Below are 17,600 nucleotides of genomic sequence, written 5' to 3'. Positions count from 1 at the left end.
TAACAATGATTTAGATAAGCAGGAAAAGCTGGAAGCACACATTTTTACATGTAAAATCTGGGGACAATAAAATACATTTCACAAAAAAATAAAGGCCATCCCACCTGAATCAAAATGGGGAAGGGTGCTGCAAGATGAGTCCTTCCAGTGTTTAACAGCAAAACTAGCAAGACCCCAGCAAGGTGAATAAGTCACAGGGGGAAGTGTGAGGTTCTGAGAGGAGCAGGTAAAGGTCAGATCTAATGAAGTAAGAAAAGCTCAATCAGGCTTCTGCCCAGACGCCCAAAAGAGGACGTCTGGGCTCCGTCCAAGGGTTATAAACCCCCCTTTTCCTCCCCACCCACCTCTGCAGGGTGCTGCCATGCGGCGGGAAATTCGGCCGCGCTCGCCCCCCGCTGACTTGCGCATGCCCATCAGAGCACGGCGCCATGTTAATGTTGGCTCCGTGCACCCGGGGGGCACTGCGCCTTGATATAACAGAAGTACTGACCTGACGGTAGGATTCACGGTTTGGATATAATCGTAGCATCTGCCTGTCACAATGCTCTCTAGGTTAAGAGATGTGCCTTCACCATTCCATTGTTTTGATCCTAGAGCCTGCACCTGGGTAGCACTCATGAGACTGAGAAAAATGCTTACAAATAACCCTGAACAACAACTGTTCATTGTGAAGTCTTGAGCTCCAAAAGTAGATTTCAGTGTTGAGTCTAAAGAGGAGAATACTGTAAAATTAGAGACTTGCAAACTATAGGGTTTTACATAATGCATTTACATAAATAATAATCTGGAATGACACTAATCCACCAGAATTTTTGTAGGTCTTATATTACAAAGTTGGTTGAGTCCTAAGAATTGTCAACATCTGTATAGATATTACTGAAATCTATAACAGTCCTGAGTCTGACGCTAAAATGTGCTCATGTATTTACAGTTTATTTGTGCATACACAAGGCGTCAATTTTCAGCTGAGCACAGAACTGAAAAGTTATGGGAGTAACTTATCCATGTAATATTAAAATATAAAATCCATGCATGTTTTCTATCCATTTAAGTCAGCTTGCTGAAAATACATGGATAAAGTTTAACAGATACATTACCCATATAACAATGTCCCTACTATGTCTGCAATCAAAGTTAAAACAGAAAAGTTATCCATATCGATGTGTTCTATCACCCATTTGCATGGAGGCAGATGATAGGATATATAATAAGACTACAAATCCCTGTAATCCTGTAGTTCCCTGTAATAGGCTCTTTCAGAGCACATGTCCAGTTCCTTGTGTCTTACTGGACTCTTTCTATTGGTTTGATTTGTTCTCTGTGTATACTGGGCTAGTTTACCCCTCCCCCTCCATCGGGTCTGTAACAGTTAGTCTGCAGCATATCTCCTCTGTGAAACAAAACTGCGTATGCTGTATTTTGCTGTATGACCCTTTTGAAGCTACTGTGATGCTATCAAGATTTCACCAGTGTATAAGTATAACCAGCATTACTATTCAGCGTGTTGCTGCCATTCTCCCAGCCTCTTTTGCATGGAGAGAGCGCTGGTTGAGAACAGACTCCCAGTTTGTCCAGCACATCTGAACTGTAAGTTATTTTCCCTTGTTTGATTACTGCATTAAATAAGATGTTGGTTCAAGGGTTCTGAGTCTTCTCATAGTTATGTTCTATATTCTGGTTTAAACTGCATGCCAATCACCCCAGTGAGAGGGCAAAAAGCATGAACTAAATCCAAATTCAAAATCCAGTACCAGGCATACTGTGAAGTAATACAAAACCCTTCAAAATCACTCAGGTCCCTTAAAGCAATTCTACCATACCATAACACGAACCTCCAGGTCCTTCCTAGGAAAAAACAAACAAACAAACAAAAAAAAAACCACACACAACATACACATTGCAGTGGATAGAAAAACATCAATATACCTCCTAGAGTGTGCTCTAGCTCTTTTTTTTTTTTGTTACCCGCAATGAACTATATAGGTATATACAGGCTAAAAGACTCAGATGTAATGAAATGTAATATAATGTAAACAAGCTGGATTAGTACAGATCAGTCCTACACAGACTTTTGATGCTAATAGCATACCTAGCCCTTTTCACACATGAACACAAGTAGACCCTCATCAAGTATATAGAATAGGTAACCACAAACTAAAAATATGTAGACAAAAATTAAGCTGAACCCCAACAAGCTATACTCTGCATACAGTCTAAAACCAAAGAAATAGAAACAGTGGCAAATAATAGAGAGCAGATGTAAATTTCAGAAACTGACATATTCCAATTCCTACATTAAACATTAACAAAACAAAAACAGTAAATAAGGTGATACCTTCTTATTGGACTAACCTATTACATTTTTTCACTAGTTGTTGGATGCCAAAAGCTCCTTCTTTAAGTCAGGACAAGGGAGACCGGTGAATTGATTTATAGAAGACTGTTGGTCCTGAAGCAGCTATTGTGAAACAGGACCTGTTGGCCATGGTCTGATCACGGTCTTGAATAAAGCAGGCTGAGTGTTTTCTAAAGCTAAGTAAAAAAACTTTTGTGAGAAATGTATGACAGCTTGAAGAGATTTAAAAATTGAAAATATTTAAAAACATTAAAAAAATTAAGGAGGTTTTTAACTGCCGATGATGATGAAGCCCTAGCCCTCACCTTAAAATTGAAAAGGTGCGGTGCTTCTAGAGGCGTTTTCCTCCAGTAAAATTATATTTAGGCTTACATGATGATGACTGTGTTTCTATACATATATATATATATATATATATATATATATATATATGCATAGTATTACATTGAAACCAGTTCCCTAAAATTATCTTTAGTTTATTTCTATATACCCTTGGTATGTTTGACATTGGGAGGGGGGAGGGGACCAGAGGGGTTCAGTTTGTATTGGTTATTGATATTTGTTGAGCTCCTAACCACTACTCAATTACCTCCCCTTGTTCCTTCGCCCTTAATTGTCTTGTCTGTATATTTTTTAGATTGTAAGCTCTATTGAGCAGGGACTGTCTCTCTGTGTCAAGTGTTCAGCGCTGTGTGCGTCTGGTAGCGCTATACAAATGTTAATAATAATAATAAACAGATATGAACATAAAACCCAGGAGAGGGGCAAAAGATCTGGGTGCGGAGGGGAGAAAATTATTAAAACTTTGATGATGGAATTTATTACCTTGTTCTTATTAAGTATGTTTTGATATTCATTTTGTTGTATATTGAGCTTGTTGGCTATGCTTAACATGCTGGATCATCAATAAAATTGTTGAAACATGACCGGACAAGCATACTATTACAGCAGTATACTGTCCTGATATAGAGAATTGCTAGTCAAACAATGTATTTTTCTTTACTTTATATTTAAGTTTTAAAGTGGATTAACACGGCTACCGCATTACTTCATTTTTAATTAAAAATAAAATTATTTTTACCTTTGCTGTCTGGCCATTTAGTTTTTCTAATTGTGTTGGTACTAGTCTCTGGTTACTGCTTTCCTGTCTTCTTTTAACTCTCATTCCAAGGGTCTCCTGTCCATATGTTAGGTTTTTTTTCTCTCCTTGTCTTCTTCGCCTCTTCCATCAGCTTTCCATCTATTTCCCTCACTCTGGCCCTCTCATTCTCCTTTCTCTTATTCCCCAGCTTTTCACTAACTCTTTCCTCTCTATCCCTGCCATCCAGTATCTTCTCTGTCTCTCCCACCACCATCCAGTATCATCTCTCTCCCCATACCAGCTAGCATCCCCTCTCTTGGCTCTCGCTCTCTCCCACCATCCAGTATCTCCTCTCTCTTTCCCTTATCCCATATTCCAACATCTAGCATTGCCCTGTCTCCCTCCCCATCCATATAGTACTGCCTCTATCTTTCTCACCTCCCAGCATTTTCTCTCCTTCCCCTCATCCAGCATCTCCTCTATATCTCTTCACACACCCCATCTTCCTGTCATCTAGCATTACCAGTCTGTCTCTCTCTCTCTCCCCCTGGCATGCAACAATGCTAATCTCTCTCCCCTCTGCTCCCTATACCATTCAACATTGCCCCTGTCTATCTCTTTTCCCCCAACCCAGACTATTTCTCACTCCCCTCTTCTATGCAGTACTTCCCTTCTCTAATGTCTCATTCTCTCCAGCTCATAGCTTCTCTCTCCCTCCTTTTATCCAGTATTGTTTCATCTCTGTCACTCACTCTCTCTCTCTCTCCCACCCCTCCCCTCCCATCCAGTCTTGTCTCGTTTCTCTCAACCTTCCCCACCCAATCTGTCTCTCCCCTCACATTCATCCCCACCCTGCTGCAGCACAGTTTTGTTCCCTCCCTCCTGTTGCATCTCTGTAATAATACAGAACCATAGAAGACCATGGGACCCGGCTCTCTGCAGTGCCACTAGTGCTTCCTGTGATGGTCCTGGAGGTTTACATCAGAGGAGGTGGGACCAGCACAGGAAGCACTAGCGGCACTGCAGAGAGCCGGGTCCCATGGTCTTCTATGGTTTTTATTAGCACAGGCCTGGCAGAGGTGTAACAGGAGGGAAGAAATGCAATATGCTGCAGGGTGGGGGTTAATGGGAGGAAAGAGGGAATGGGTTCGGTGAGCAGGGAAGTTTGCAGTTCAGGCTAGCTTCTTATTCAGGGCACCCCCAACTCCAAAAGAGCCACACCTGCCCAAGCCTTATAACCACCACTGACCAATTCCAGTACTCCCAGTAGCAAGGCAGCAAAGAGCTGCTTTTCAATCTTACAGTTGTGGGCTTCCTTAAGGGTCATACTGTCCTCCACTGGAATGATGTTCTTGATGACCACCATAACGTGAATATCCACCTTACAACCTTTCCTCCTCATCCTGAGAAATAGGATAAAGCTTATCCATCAATCTCATCTCCTTGAGAATCAGGTCCAGGGTTCACCCACATCAACCTCAACAGAGCCTTGTGGGGGGGGGGGGGGGGGGGGAGGGAAGCTTTTAGAGGCCACTGCAGGCCCTTCAAAGCAGGGCCCCTCTCTACGGCAGACTCCACTACTGCCAACGAAATTGTAAAGAGCATCAACACTAGGAATATGAGGGAGGAAAACTCCTCTGAATGAAAAAAAGCACACTACCGGGGATGCAGAGTCCTCATCATGAGAGACCTCTTCAGATTCTAGAGGAGCCTCTGGAAGGGAACCCATCTTGTCAAAACTCATTCACTCCCCAAACATCCTCCACTGAGGATGGGGAAACCCTGGATGGGCCAGTAGCTCGAACTACCTCTAGGAACCATGGCCACTTGAAACTAGAGGTCCCTGGGATGGCTCCTCACTAGCTGTGCCCTTGGAGACCCAAAAATACCTGCCTAAGACACTTAGACAAAAGGGCTGAAAACTGGGGCCCTAACAGGGACAATGGTCCCGCCATGACCCCAAATTGAACAGAGGCCCCACAGCCAACCCCCTTCTCTGATGGGGGAAATCCTACTTACCTCGACCCACATGTTCAAAAAAATAGTCTGGGGACAAAATAGGCACACCTACCTGCTAACCTTTTGCACAGTGGTTTTACACTGATTTTCCCATGCTAATTTTTCTCCCAATGCAATAAGAAATATTAGTGTGGGAAAATCAGTGTAAAACCACTGTGCTAAGGGGTAGCATTGTAGGCATGCCCTTACATGGCAAAATGACCTCAGCCAAGGCATCCTAGGATTCACCGTGCAGGGCAGGGTTTTCACAGATGATGGTGCTGAAGGCATGAGCCTAGGCAAGGGATTGTGGGGTGGGGGTTCTACTAGACTACAAGAGAATATTTTTTTGGATTGTTGGTAAGGAGAGGGGACCACTAGACTACCTAGGAATTTTGTGGGTGGAAGGAGGGGCCACTAAATTACTAGGTCAACAATGTTTTTGTATTGGGAAATGGAGGGGGTGGTTGGGTCAGGAGAGGAGGGCTACTGGACTACCAAGGCAAACTTTTTGTATTGGGTGGAGGGGTTCAGTTTAGGGGGCTACAATTTTTTTGTATCTTCTTTCCTGTCTTCAGGCCTTTGGTATTTGCAGTACTGTCCTCTCCTGGTTCTCCAGTTACCTCTCGGGTCACATGCTTCAGCTTTTCCACAATGGTTCTTACTCTCGAACCTATCCCTTGCTATCTGGCATCCCCCAAGTTTCTATCCTCGTCCCCACCCTTGTCAATATTTTCCTTTCCCCTCTTTTCACGCTTATCCGGGAGCAGGGCTACGTTCCATTCAACTATGCTGACGACATTCAGATCCTCTGCCATTCTATTGACCCTTCAACCACTCAGTCAATCCTCAAATGTCTGCTTAGCCAAAGTCTGTTCCTGGCTCAAAGATAATCACCTGTTCCTTAATAGCGCAAAATTCTCTCTTCTTGTCTCCTTCCAACTTGCCACCTTCACCTGTTCTGGATGGTCATCCTCTCCCTTTTCATGATAACATTAGAATCCTTGGTTTCATCTTTGAATCTCATCTTTCCTTTAAACCCCAAAATTGACTCAGTGGTTTGTTTGGCCTTCTTTGCCCTCCAACACATTTGCCCCTTGTGTCTTTTGCTTGACCCATCTCTCTTGCACACACTCCTTCTTTTCTTAGTTATTTCACACACTGACTATTGTAATTCACTCTTTGTGGGTCTCCTCCTTTACTCTCTTAAGCGTCTTCAGCTCATACAATCCACCGCTGTCAAGGTTCTTCACTCCACCCGTCGCTTTGACCATGTCACCCCTCCTCTTCATTCTCAGTACTGGCTTTCCATTTCTGCTCATGATAAATTTAAGTTACTCTGCCTTGTCTTCAAGTCTTGTCTTCCTTCAGCCCCGCATACCTTCAATCTCCTCACCCCCTATGCTCCCTCCAATTCTCTCCGCTCCTCCTCTGGTAACCTTCTTACCATTCCCTCCCTTCCTTTTTTCCCCCTCTCTATCTTCAGAGAAGGCTTCCAGGGCCCTTCCCTCTGGAACTCTCCCATCCCACCTCCGTTTAGAACCCTTTTATACAAAGTTTAAGTCATTACTCAAGATCTTCCTGTTTACAGAAGCCTTTGGCTCAGCTCCTTGATCTTGTCTTCTCCTCCTTTTTTTTTTCCTGCCTCAGACTATTTTAAAATTGTAAATCACAGTTGCCTCCATGGAAAAACTGAGGTATATCAAGCAATGTGAATAAATAAATAAGAGGGGTTCGGGGAGGGGCTACTAGACTACCAGGGCAACTGTTTGTAATGGGAAAGGGAGGGGGGAGGCTAGTAGACAATCAGGGCAACTTGGACCACTGCAGGGTAGGGTGGTTGGGTTGGAGTGAGAGAGGGGGTAGCACTAGACACCCGTTCCTAAACCAACCCTTCTACCCTGCCCCGGATCTTGCACAAAGTTTCCCCCACACCACATGCCGTAAAACTTTTGTTTTAATTCATGGCTGCGGGATACTTAATGACATTAACATGCATTTGTGGCCTACGGTAATGGTTTCCATGCAAGTTAACACTCGCGCTGAAACCGTTCCTGCTCAAAGTAACTTTCTGCAACAGCCCCTGATAGGAAGGGAGACATTTTACTCTCTATGCAGCAACTGTGGCAGTGCACAGTGTTTATTCTGACAGTGTATACATGCGCATGCTATTAAGTTTATTGCATCAGGAATAAATGCTTTTTTATTCATGTATGCTTTAGGAGCCTGTGTGCTGAAGCTTCCATGACACTCACTGTTAACCCATATCAGCAAAAAGGCATTACAGGAGTGTTCCATCAGAGTTAATGGGTCCAGGTAAAAGACGGATCTCCCGGACCTTCCGAGCATGACCTTAAAAACAGATCACTATTTCGTTTTGACTGCCGCTGATGCTTTCGGTATGTGATGGACCTCAGTGCTGGCATGCTCAGTCCTTCTTTGGTTGGTCCCACACCCTCTGACTTTCTGTTCTCTTTCTATGAGGGTGGGACCTGGCAGAAAGTGACTGAAGACAGTGCAGGGACTTACCACATACCAAAAGCATAAGTACATAAGTATTACCATACTGGGAAAGACCAAAGGTCCATCAAGCCCAGCATCTTGTTTCCAACAGTGGCTAATCACAAAAAAGTACAAAACATTTTATACTGCTTATCCCAGAAATAGTGGATTTTCCCCAAGTTCATTTAATAATGGTCTATGGTCTTTTCCTTTAGGAAGCCATCCAAACCTTTTTAAAACTCTGTTAAGCTAACCGCCTTTATCACATTTTCTGGCAACGAATTCCAGAGTTTAATTACACGTTGAGTGAAGAAAAATTTTCTACGATTCATTTTAAATTTTTACTACATTGTAGCTTCATTGCATGCCCTCTAGTCCTAGTATTTTTGGAAAGTGTAAACAGACACTTCACATCTACCCGTTCAACTCCATTCATTATTTTATAGACCTTTATTATATCTCCCCTCAGCCGCCTTTTCTCCAAGCTGAAGAGCCCTAGCCTTTAGCCTTTCCTCATAGGGAAGTCATCCCATCCCCTTTATCTTTTTCATCGCCCTTCTCTGCACCTTTTCTAATTCCACTATATCTTTTTTGAGATGCGGCAACCAGAATTGAACACAATATTCGAGGTGCGGTCGCACCATGGAGCGATACAAAGGCATTATAACATCCTCATTTTTGTTTTCCATTCCTTTCCTAATAATACCTAACATTCTATTTGCTTTCTTAACCGCAGAAGGTTTCTACGTATCACCAACGACGACACCTAGATCCCTTTCTTGGTCCGTGACTCCTAATGTGGAACCTTGCATGACGTAGTTATAATTTGGGTTCCACTTTCCCACATGCATCACTTTGCACTTGCTCACATTAAAAGTCATCTGCCATTTAGACGCCCAGTCTCCCAGTCTTGTAAGGTCCTCTTGTAATTTTTCACAATCCTCCCGTGATTTAACGACTTTGAATAACTTTGTGTCATCAGCAAATTTAATTACCTCACTAGTTACTCCCATCTCTAGGTCATTTATAAATATGTTAAAAAGCAGCGGTCCCAGCACAGACCCATGGGGAAGCCCACTAACTACCCTTCTCCATTGAGAATACTGACAATTTAACCCTACCCTACTCTCTGTTTTCTATCTTTTAACCAGTTTTTAAGCCACAATAGAACACTACCTCCTATCCCATGACTCTCCAATTTCCTCTGGAGTCTTTCATGAGGTACTTTGTCAAACGCCTTCTGAAAATCCAGATACACAATATCAACTGCCTCACCTTTATCCACGTTTGTTCACCACTTCAAAGAAATTGTATATTATTATTACAGCTATGAGCTTTGGTTCAAGGTCTGAGACTTTGGTTCAGGATCTAAAATGAGGAAAAATCTTATAGGCCCATGACTTTAACCTGAACTTCAGTGTGATTGATCTGTTGTGACATTTTGAGGCAGCAGAATGAGAAACGGGCGTGAGCGGAAAAACAGAGTAGCATCGTTTAGCAACATTGTGGTCACAGATGTTTTTGAAAAACAGAACAAGATGGCACTTCAGGAAGATGACTTACCAGCTTATTTTCGAAAGCCAAGGGCGTCCAAAAAGCGAACCAAAAGGCAAATGGGTGTCCCTGTGAACAAAGGGCGCCCAAACCTAATAATCGAAACAGGACTTTAAGGGTGCTCTCAGCGCGCGTACGCCCATCTACGGACGCCCTCACAAGGGGCGTGTCAGGGGCGGCGTTACGAGATGGCAGCCTCCATAGTATAACGGATAGCGAAATGGTTTTGCATAGGCGGGAACATGGGCGTCATTGGTTAGACCACAAATAAAAGCGACCAGCGTAAGGGGGAAATAGTCTTTAGAACCATTAGCAATTGTGTGGAGTTGGAGAGTGGCGAGATCGTTGCTGGGAGAGCTGAATTGTTGTTTGCAGAGAAAGCTGAGAGTGTGCTGAGTACCTGTTACCTTTGTCTGTGTGCCCTAGTCAGAACGTTTTCACCCTCATCTGCCTCTTTTGTGTTTTAACGTTTCACCTTTCCCTACCCCTTCTAGCCCCCAAACCCAGATACCACTACTCCTTCCTCTATCAGCCCCTTCCCCTCACCATTCACTGTTCCCAAGTTCATATTGCATTCCCTTACCTCTGTTTGTCTCTTTCTCCTCTGTAGTGCTGCAGCTGTGTGTGTGAACACAATCATTTCCTGTTTGTTTGGTGAGTGAGTGGCCAGAGGGTGTGGTGAGAGTGAGCTATTGTGTGTTGCTGTCGTTTGACTACAACTACTACTTATCATTTCTATAGCTAAGTCGGTAGGGAGAGGTGAGCATTGGTGGGGAAATGGAGGCACTAAATTCACTGGTGGCTTGCATGTTGAAGGAAGAGGCCACACACCGCAGGAGGTACTCACGGCCCCGAGTGTTCAGGGCCCGCACCACTTTCCTAGACCTCACTGACCAGCAGTGTCTGACAAGGTACCGTTTCGATAGGGCTACCATTCAGCAGCTTTGTGAGCAGCTCCAACCCCTCCTTCAGCCCAGGACCCATAGGAATAACCCCATCCCTGTCCACCTCAAAATCACTGCATCTCTCTCTGTTCTGGCCACTGTGAGTTTCCAGTCTGTACTAGCTGTTAACACAGGTCTCACCCAGGCTTCTATTTCAAACTGTCTCACCCAGTTCCTTGATGCTTTCCTTACCCACACCTCTCAATACGTCACCTTCCTCAGCACCCCACCAGGCCCTGCAGAACTTGGCTGCCTTCTACGCTGTAGCTCACTTCCCCTCAGTCATAGGTGTGATCGACTGCACACATGTTGCACTGAGACCCCCCCAGGGCACGGGAGGCCACTTACAGAAACCGAAAAGCATTTCACTCGATGAATATGCAAGTGGTGTGTGACGCCCAGGGGGAGATCATAGATGTGTGTGCCCGCTACCCAGGTTCCACCCATGATGCCTATGTACTGCAGCACTCGGGCATCTTCCGGAGGTTTGAGCGAGGGGAGATCACCGGTGGATGGCTACTAGGTAACTGCAGCATGGATCTGGCCAAACTATACCTCCTGCACAACCCTATAACCCCCCCCCCCCCCACCACCACCACAAGGTACCCGCTCCAAACAATACACACTCATCTTTCTCATTCTGCTTTTCCCCAAAGGTGACAGAGGCTACCCACAGAAGACTTGGCTCATGACCCCCGTGGTGCACCCACAACCAGGGTCAGAACAGACATACAACACCAGACATTGGAGCACCCGTGGGATCATTGAGTGCACCTTTGGACTACTGAAGAACCGTTTCCGCTGTCTGGACCGTTCTGGAGGGGAGCTCCTGTACAGCCCCCAAAAGGTGGCCAAGATATTCATGGCCTGCTGCATGTTACACAATTTGGCCCTGCGCAGAGGACAGGCCCTTCCAGAAGAGCCACAGCCACCAGAGGAGCAGGCCCCAGATGAGCAGGATGAGGAGCCCCCCTCCATCTCTTGCCCACAGAGCAGAGCTCAGTGCTCACCAGCTGGGGGTCAGAGCCAGACAAAGACTCATCCAGACAAGTTTTCTGTGAGAGTAAGTTGACATTTATTTGTATCAATCACATAAGTATTTACATTACACCACCACCACCACCTCACCTCTCCTCCCACCAACCCTCACCCTCCAGCATGTCCCATCACTTTCCCCGTCCCCTCCCCCTCCCAATGTGTTCCTTTGCAGCTGGTGCTGCAGGGGAAGTCTGTTCAGACTCCTCTGATGGGCTGCTCCCACTGTCCTCCTCTGCATCCACATGGCAGCCTGCTGCCTCGGCTGCCCTGTGGAAGTCCGGCCACCTTGTGGGCTGTAACCTGGGCACAGGACCCAGAAGGGGAGCTGGTGTGGTGGGTGCTGCACCAGTGGCTGGAGAGGCAGACGATCTCAAGGTCCTCCTCTTAGCCGGTGGTTGCTGGCCACTGGAGGAAGTGGACGCCAGTTCTTGGTGCTGCAGCAGGGCTGGAGTAGGTGGTGTGAGGTCATGGCGCAGGCCCTCGAAGCTATGCACCAGCCGTTGGAGTTGCCGGACCACAGCATGTTGGGCCTATACTGCTTCCTGGTGTGCTTCTCTCTGTGCCTGGAGCGCTTCCCGCTGCAGCTGTAATTTCTGCCGCCGGTACTCCTCCATGTGCACATAGTGGTGCAGCAGTTAAGTGGCCATGCGCAGTAGTTGCTTCCTCTGGCTGGATGGCCTCTGGCGAGGTGCCCCCCTTTCTGGATCTTCTTCATCAGCAAAGGCTACAGGTGGGGGAGGTACAGCCTCTACTGCTGCTGCAGGTGGTGGAGGTAGGGCCTCAACTGCTGCTGGTGCAGATGGTGGAGGTAGAGCCTCTACTGGTGCTGTACTGCTTTGCTGGGACTGGAGCCCACTAGGGCCAGCCTCATCAGTCATCACCTGTTTAGCACAAGGGACGGAAGTGTGTTGGTGAAAATAACCTACTTTTATTTTTCAGCATTCATATACATTGCCCCACACTTGATGACCCAGCAAAGAGATGGTGAGGAGGAATTGGATTGGCACCGATGTGAAAGAGAGCCACACAGGCAGCTGGGTAGAGGTGGTGGACGGAGAGCCAAGAGAAGGACACCGCTCACAAATTCTGGAGAAGCTTTTTCTTATATATTTGTTTAAGTGAAGGACTTGTTTTACTACTGACTTGCTAGACTGCCTAGAACTGCTTTATGAACCAGGTTACTGGCTCCTTAAGTTTAATGCATGTGGCCCACAGTGACTAGAGCACAGAGGTGTGGGAAGGAAATATGCAGAGTTTGGTGATGGGAAAAGAGGAGGGAGTGGCGAAGGGCCCCAAAGCTGTGAAACAGTGGTAACCTACCCACACTACTACTACTAATCAAATACAGCTTACAATCTAATTAAGACAGACAGACAGGACAAGTAAGAGGTAAGGGAATTACTAAGGTGGGGATAGTAAGGGTACTGAGCAAGTGAGTAGTGGTTAGGAGTTAAAGGCAGCATCATAAAGGTGGGCTTTTAGTCTAGATATGAAGACAGTCAGAGACACACATTGCTGAAACTCCTCCCTCCACCTGCCCCCCACTCCCCACCTCCCTCCTCCTGCCCCCCAATTGTGTAACACAGAGTGTAGTGCAGAACAACAGATACCCCAGCTTCATAATGGCCAACCTACCTGAGCCTTCAGGCTGTATTGAAGTGTCAAGGGACCCCGATCCCGTGGATCCCCTCCTGGTGTAAGAGGCCGTGAATCATGCGCTCCAAGGGGGTGAGGTTAGCGGTGTCATCTGCTGGGGGGTTGGCACCAGCCTTCCTCCTCACATCACGCCTCAGCTTGCGCCACTTGCGTTTGCAGTCTTCCACGTCTCTGCCACAATAGAAGACTGCATTCACCCGGTCCCTTACCGCCTCCCATTCGTGCTGCTTTGTAGTAGCAGCCAGCCTCTGGCCTGTGGGAGCGAAGAGATTGCTGTGTCTTCTCTCGATCTCCTGCACCAGTAGCTCAACTTCAGCATCACTGAAATTACCCTTGCGGGTCAGGGGCTGCCTTGGTGGCATTGTACCAATGCGATTCGAAAATACGGAGAGGGGCGCCTAAATACTCGCCAGGGACGCCCATGTAGGAACAGGATAGGCGGGCCTGAGATGGGCGGACTAATCTCAATTATGCACAACATCCCTAAACGTCCCCAGCTGCTCTAGCGATTTGGCTGGCTTGATTTCGATTATGGAAGGAGAACTATGGGCGTCCCCAGCTGCATTCCCTTTATTGATGGCCCTTTAAAACGGCATTCTCTGTGCTTGCACCTTTGCGGTTTTTCTTTAAATTATGGGGTGGTATTTCAAAGTGTTTTAGTTTCACTTATAGTAACCTTTGTTTTTGCTACTGTATGCTTTTGTACACCTGTTTATTTTGGGGGGTTGTTATTTTTGGTTGCCCTCAGCCGGCACCACTTCCGTTTGCAGTCTTCCACATCCCTTGAGCCGCTCCCTTACTGTCTCCAATTCTCTCTGCCTGGTTGTAGCAGCCAGTCTGTGGGAGCGAAGAGATTGGTACAATGGCCCCAAAGCAAGCACCCACCGGTAAGGGTCATTTCACTGATCCGGAAATCGAGCTACTGGTTCAGGAGATAGAAAGAACACACACCAATCATGTACACAATCTTGAAACACAAGTTCAAGGTAAGCTCTTCTCTTTCTGCTCATGATCAAGGACTCTCCATTCACTGTATGCACTGTGCATTCAACTCTGACCTCTATTTTCACCAGGTTGCTGTGCAGTGGTTGGAGCAGTGATGGTTGGAGACCATCAGGGCTGTACTGTGTGGTTTTGTCGTAGGTCCTCAATGCTGTGCTCCAGCCGTTGGAGCTGCTGTACCGCTTCCAAGTAGGTTCCATCCTTCTTTATGTGGTGAACCCCAGTCCCCATTTATGAAGTGCCCACCCATTCTCAAGGTTGCTGGGAGGGGCAGGGGGGAAGAATATATGCAATGAACGTCTTTACCACATTATTGAACACAGTCCTACAATCCTCCATAGTTATGGAACATCAACATTTCTAAAATCTAGCCTGCAAACTATTTTCAAGGTGGCCACAGGTACTGCCTACTAAGCCCTTAAGTCATGGTGAGGGAGAGGGTTTGTGGTTACAGTTCCTAATCCAAATTACCTGCAGGTGGCTACAACCTGGTGGCTGCAGTGGTCTAGTGGTTACAGCACTGGTCTTGCAATCCAAAGGTGGTGGGCTCAAATCCCACTGCTGCTCTTTGTGATCTTAGCCAAGTCACTTAACCCTCCATTGCCTCAGGTGCAAACTTAGAGCCCTCCTGGGACTGAGAAATATCCAGAATACCCGAATGTTACTCACTTTGAGCTACTACTGAAAAAGCTGTACTCAAAACAAATACAAAAATATATATTTATGTCCCCTAGCCTGTGCCCTTCTGTACCTGTTGTATTATATTGCAATTGTGATGAAGTAAACATCCATCTAATGCTTTTACCATTGTTTTCCCTTTTCTCCTCAGCACTATATACCATTGCTCAATGTGAAAAGATGACCCAGCTGTTTGTAGCTCCTTGGTGGCCCCCACCAATGTGGTGTGATTGTGGGTAAGGGTGTCTGGTGATCAGAGAGCAAACATCATCTATACGCTACCTAGCATTATATGCAAGTTTCTACTTGGCAGATCATTAGTGCTAGACAACAAATCTATTATTTACACCACTCTGTGCTGTGAGGCTCTATGGTAAGGGGGGAGAGAGGCCGGATGGCCATTTCTGTTCCTCAACAGAAATGGCCACACAGCCTCCCTCCCCCCCTGCACATACAGCCATGCAGGTTGGAATGAACAGGTGGGCTTCTGTATGGCCACACTTACCACCGATATGGACCAAATTTCCTCTTTCACAGTTCACATGTCATGCAATCCATATTGCTGCCTCCTCTCACATCAACACCAGCATTTGATATGTAGTGCACAAGGTAGAGACACACACCCTGTTATATGAAATATATAAAACGTATATTTTATAAAACTGTGTACAACTTTTCCCCACCAACACCCCCCCCCCCAAAGTCTTTCAAGGGCGGCCACGCCCTCTTTTCAAAACCCTTTGCAGCAGGGTAATGAGCAGCACCACAAGCATGCTCAGTAGCCTGTGGAGCTGCTCATTACCCTGCCTTATGGCTGCGACCTCCTGCAGCAACTGGTTCTACCCATCTACCAGCTGCTGCAGGAGGCGCAGGGCTGGGGAAGGGGATGGGGCTGGGGATGGAGGTGGGGCCTCCTCCTCCTGGAGCTCCTCCTGCTGGTGCTGCTGGCGCCCTGTAAGTAAAACGCTTGTGTTTGAGATCAGCACATCCAACATGGCTTGCATAGTGCAGGAGCTGGCTGGCCTGAGGCGGCAGATAGGGAAAGATCTGGTGAGCCCTGGGCTATACCCATGGGGTGTGAGATGCATGAGATGACATGACAGGGAACCCTGGAAGCTGGTCTGATACAGAACACACAGGATATGATATGTTGGCAGACCACACTCATTGGTCACCAGCATGTTTGCATTATGATTTGTGACTAGGGTTGGCTGACCTGTTTTTGTTGTTTGTATTGTTTTTTTTTGGGGGGAGGGGGGTTAGCACATAACTTTAATATGAGGCAATGACATCCACTAAGAGTAGGACCTCAGGCAGGAATACCAGGAAACAGTATCCACCCACCCCAGAAAGGTGGATACAAAAGTGAGGCATGCCATCTCATTCATCTCAGAGGTTAGTTGGAAGTTGCAGCCACACTCATGGGAGGGCAGCTGCAACCTCAGGCCTTGATCTGGGACAGAGATGTTATGACTTACTAGTTGCCTATTAGCCACATGGAAACTGATATTGTACAGGACATTTGCATTATTACATAAATACATTTACAAATGAGTACAGGTGTCCTGTTTTTCATACTTACGTCGAGCCCTCAGACACTGTCGCACTGCCCTGATTAGGTCAGGGCTCTCCCGCCTTACCCGCCGGAACCTTCTGTGGAGGGACTCCAGGTCCCTGTGAATGCCGAATCTTCTGCAAGATATAAGTTTGTACAGCAGGAGTCAGGGGATGGTCCTTGTTGCCTTCAGCACACAAATCCATTTGGAAATCAAATAGCACAGGCGCACAACACTGATTGGGGGGGGGGGGGGCATTACATTGGTACAGTTGATGTCATAGAGGTGACCATGAGACCAGAGAGTACTGTTTGTATGCATTATTGTAGGGATGTGGGAATGGTTTTCCTTTCTAGTACATACATTTTATTAATGATTGTGCATGTACACATATTACTCATTGTCCTTGAATGCAGACTCAAGTTAGTGCTTACATTGATGATGGAGCTCTTATATGTGTAGCTACAGGAGGGGGACCTGATAGCCGGGGGCGGGGAGCAAACACTTACCTTTCCAGCCTGTCCCTGATGTGAGACCAGGCTCTAATAGTCAATCCTGGGGGGCAGGTGGTGCTGGTGGAGGAAAAGCCTGCGGCAGTGCCTCAGGCACAGCTGCAGGAGCTGCAGGCTCTTGGCGTCACTGTAATTCGGTTCTCGACGGAGATCCATGTTTGTCAGTGAATAACCGTTGAAAAACATGGCATAGCCTTATATGGACGGCCATGCATGACGGACGTGCTTTCATGCACAGGTCCATATATGGATTACCATCCCATATATGGATGAGTCTGCATGTGGACGCCGTAAGCATAGACATCCCTGACGTGCATGAATGGTTGTCATGCGTGCGGGCCCTTATTTGAATGATGCGTGCGGAGCTTTCCTTATATAGATCAGTATGAAGAATGCGAACCTCTTCAGAAATACACAATATGCATATAGCTGCATGTTCCGTAAATACAGTGCATGTAATTCCGGACATGCAGATACGGGAAATATGAGGAACAATCGGTGGGCCTGCATGATCCTTCGGTAGTTCTGATTCCTGTATTTTATGCTTATCAATGTTCCTCATATTTCCCGTACCTGGATGTCCGGAACTGCATGCAGTGTACTTGCGGAACAACTAGGTACATTCTTTTTACTATACTTTGTGTGGACCAGATTTGGCGTTTTGAAATGTGACAATCGAATGGGTAAGGGCGCCCTTTTTATTCACCTTTGTGCGGCCCTCAT

At 46.4% G+C, this 17,600-nt stretch overlaps 1 protein-coding gene across 3 annotated transcripts in view; it reads right to left on the bottom strand.

The window, feature by feature from the left end:
• Positions 1-17,600, bottom strand: part of BST1 (bone marrow stromal cell antigen 1) — a 127,409-nt gene that overhangs the window by 100,955 nt on the left and 8,854 nt on the right. For all 3 annotated transcript variants that reach the window (XM_030191208.1, XM_030191209.1, XM_030191210.1), the window contains exon 2: positions 491-707. In XM_030191208.1, coding sequence (XP_030047068.1) covers positions 491-666 — 176 coding nt within the window. In that variant the 5' untranslated portion in view covers positions 667-707. The remainder of the gene's footprint in view (positions 1-490; positions 708-17,600) is intronic.

Source organism: Microcaecilia unicolor, chromosome 2, assembly GCF_901765095.1.
Source record: "Microcaecilia unicolor chromosome 2, aMicUni1.1, whole genome shotgun sequence".
Classification (NCBI taxonomy): Eukaryota; Metazoa; Chordata; class Amphibia; order Gymnophiona; family Siphonopidae; genus Microcaecilia; species Microcaecilia unicolor.
The sequence above is the reverse complement of the archived record's forward strand: the minus strand, read 5'-3'. Positions and strand labels throughout refer to the sequence as shown.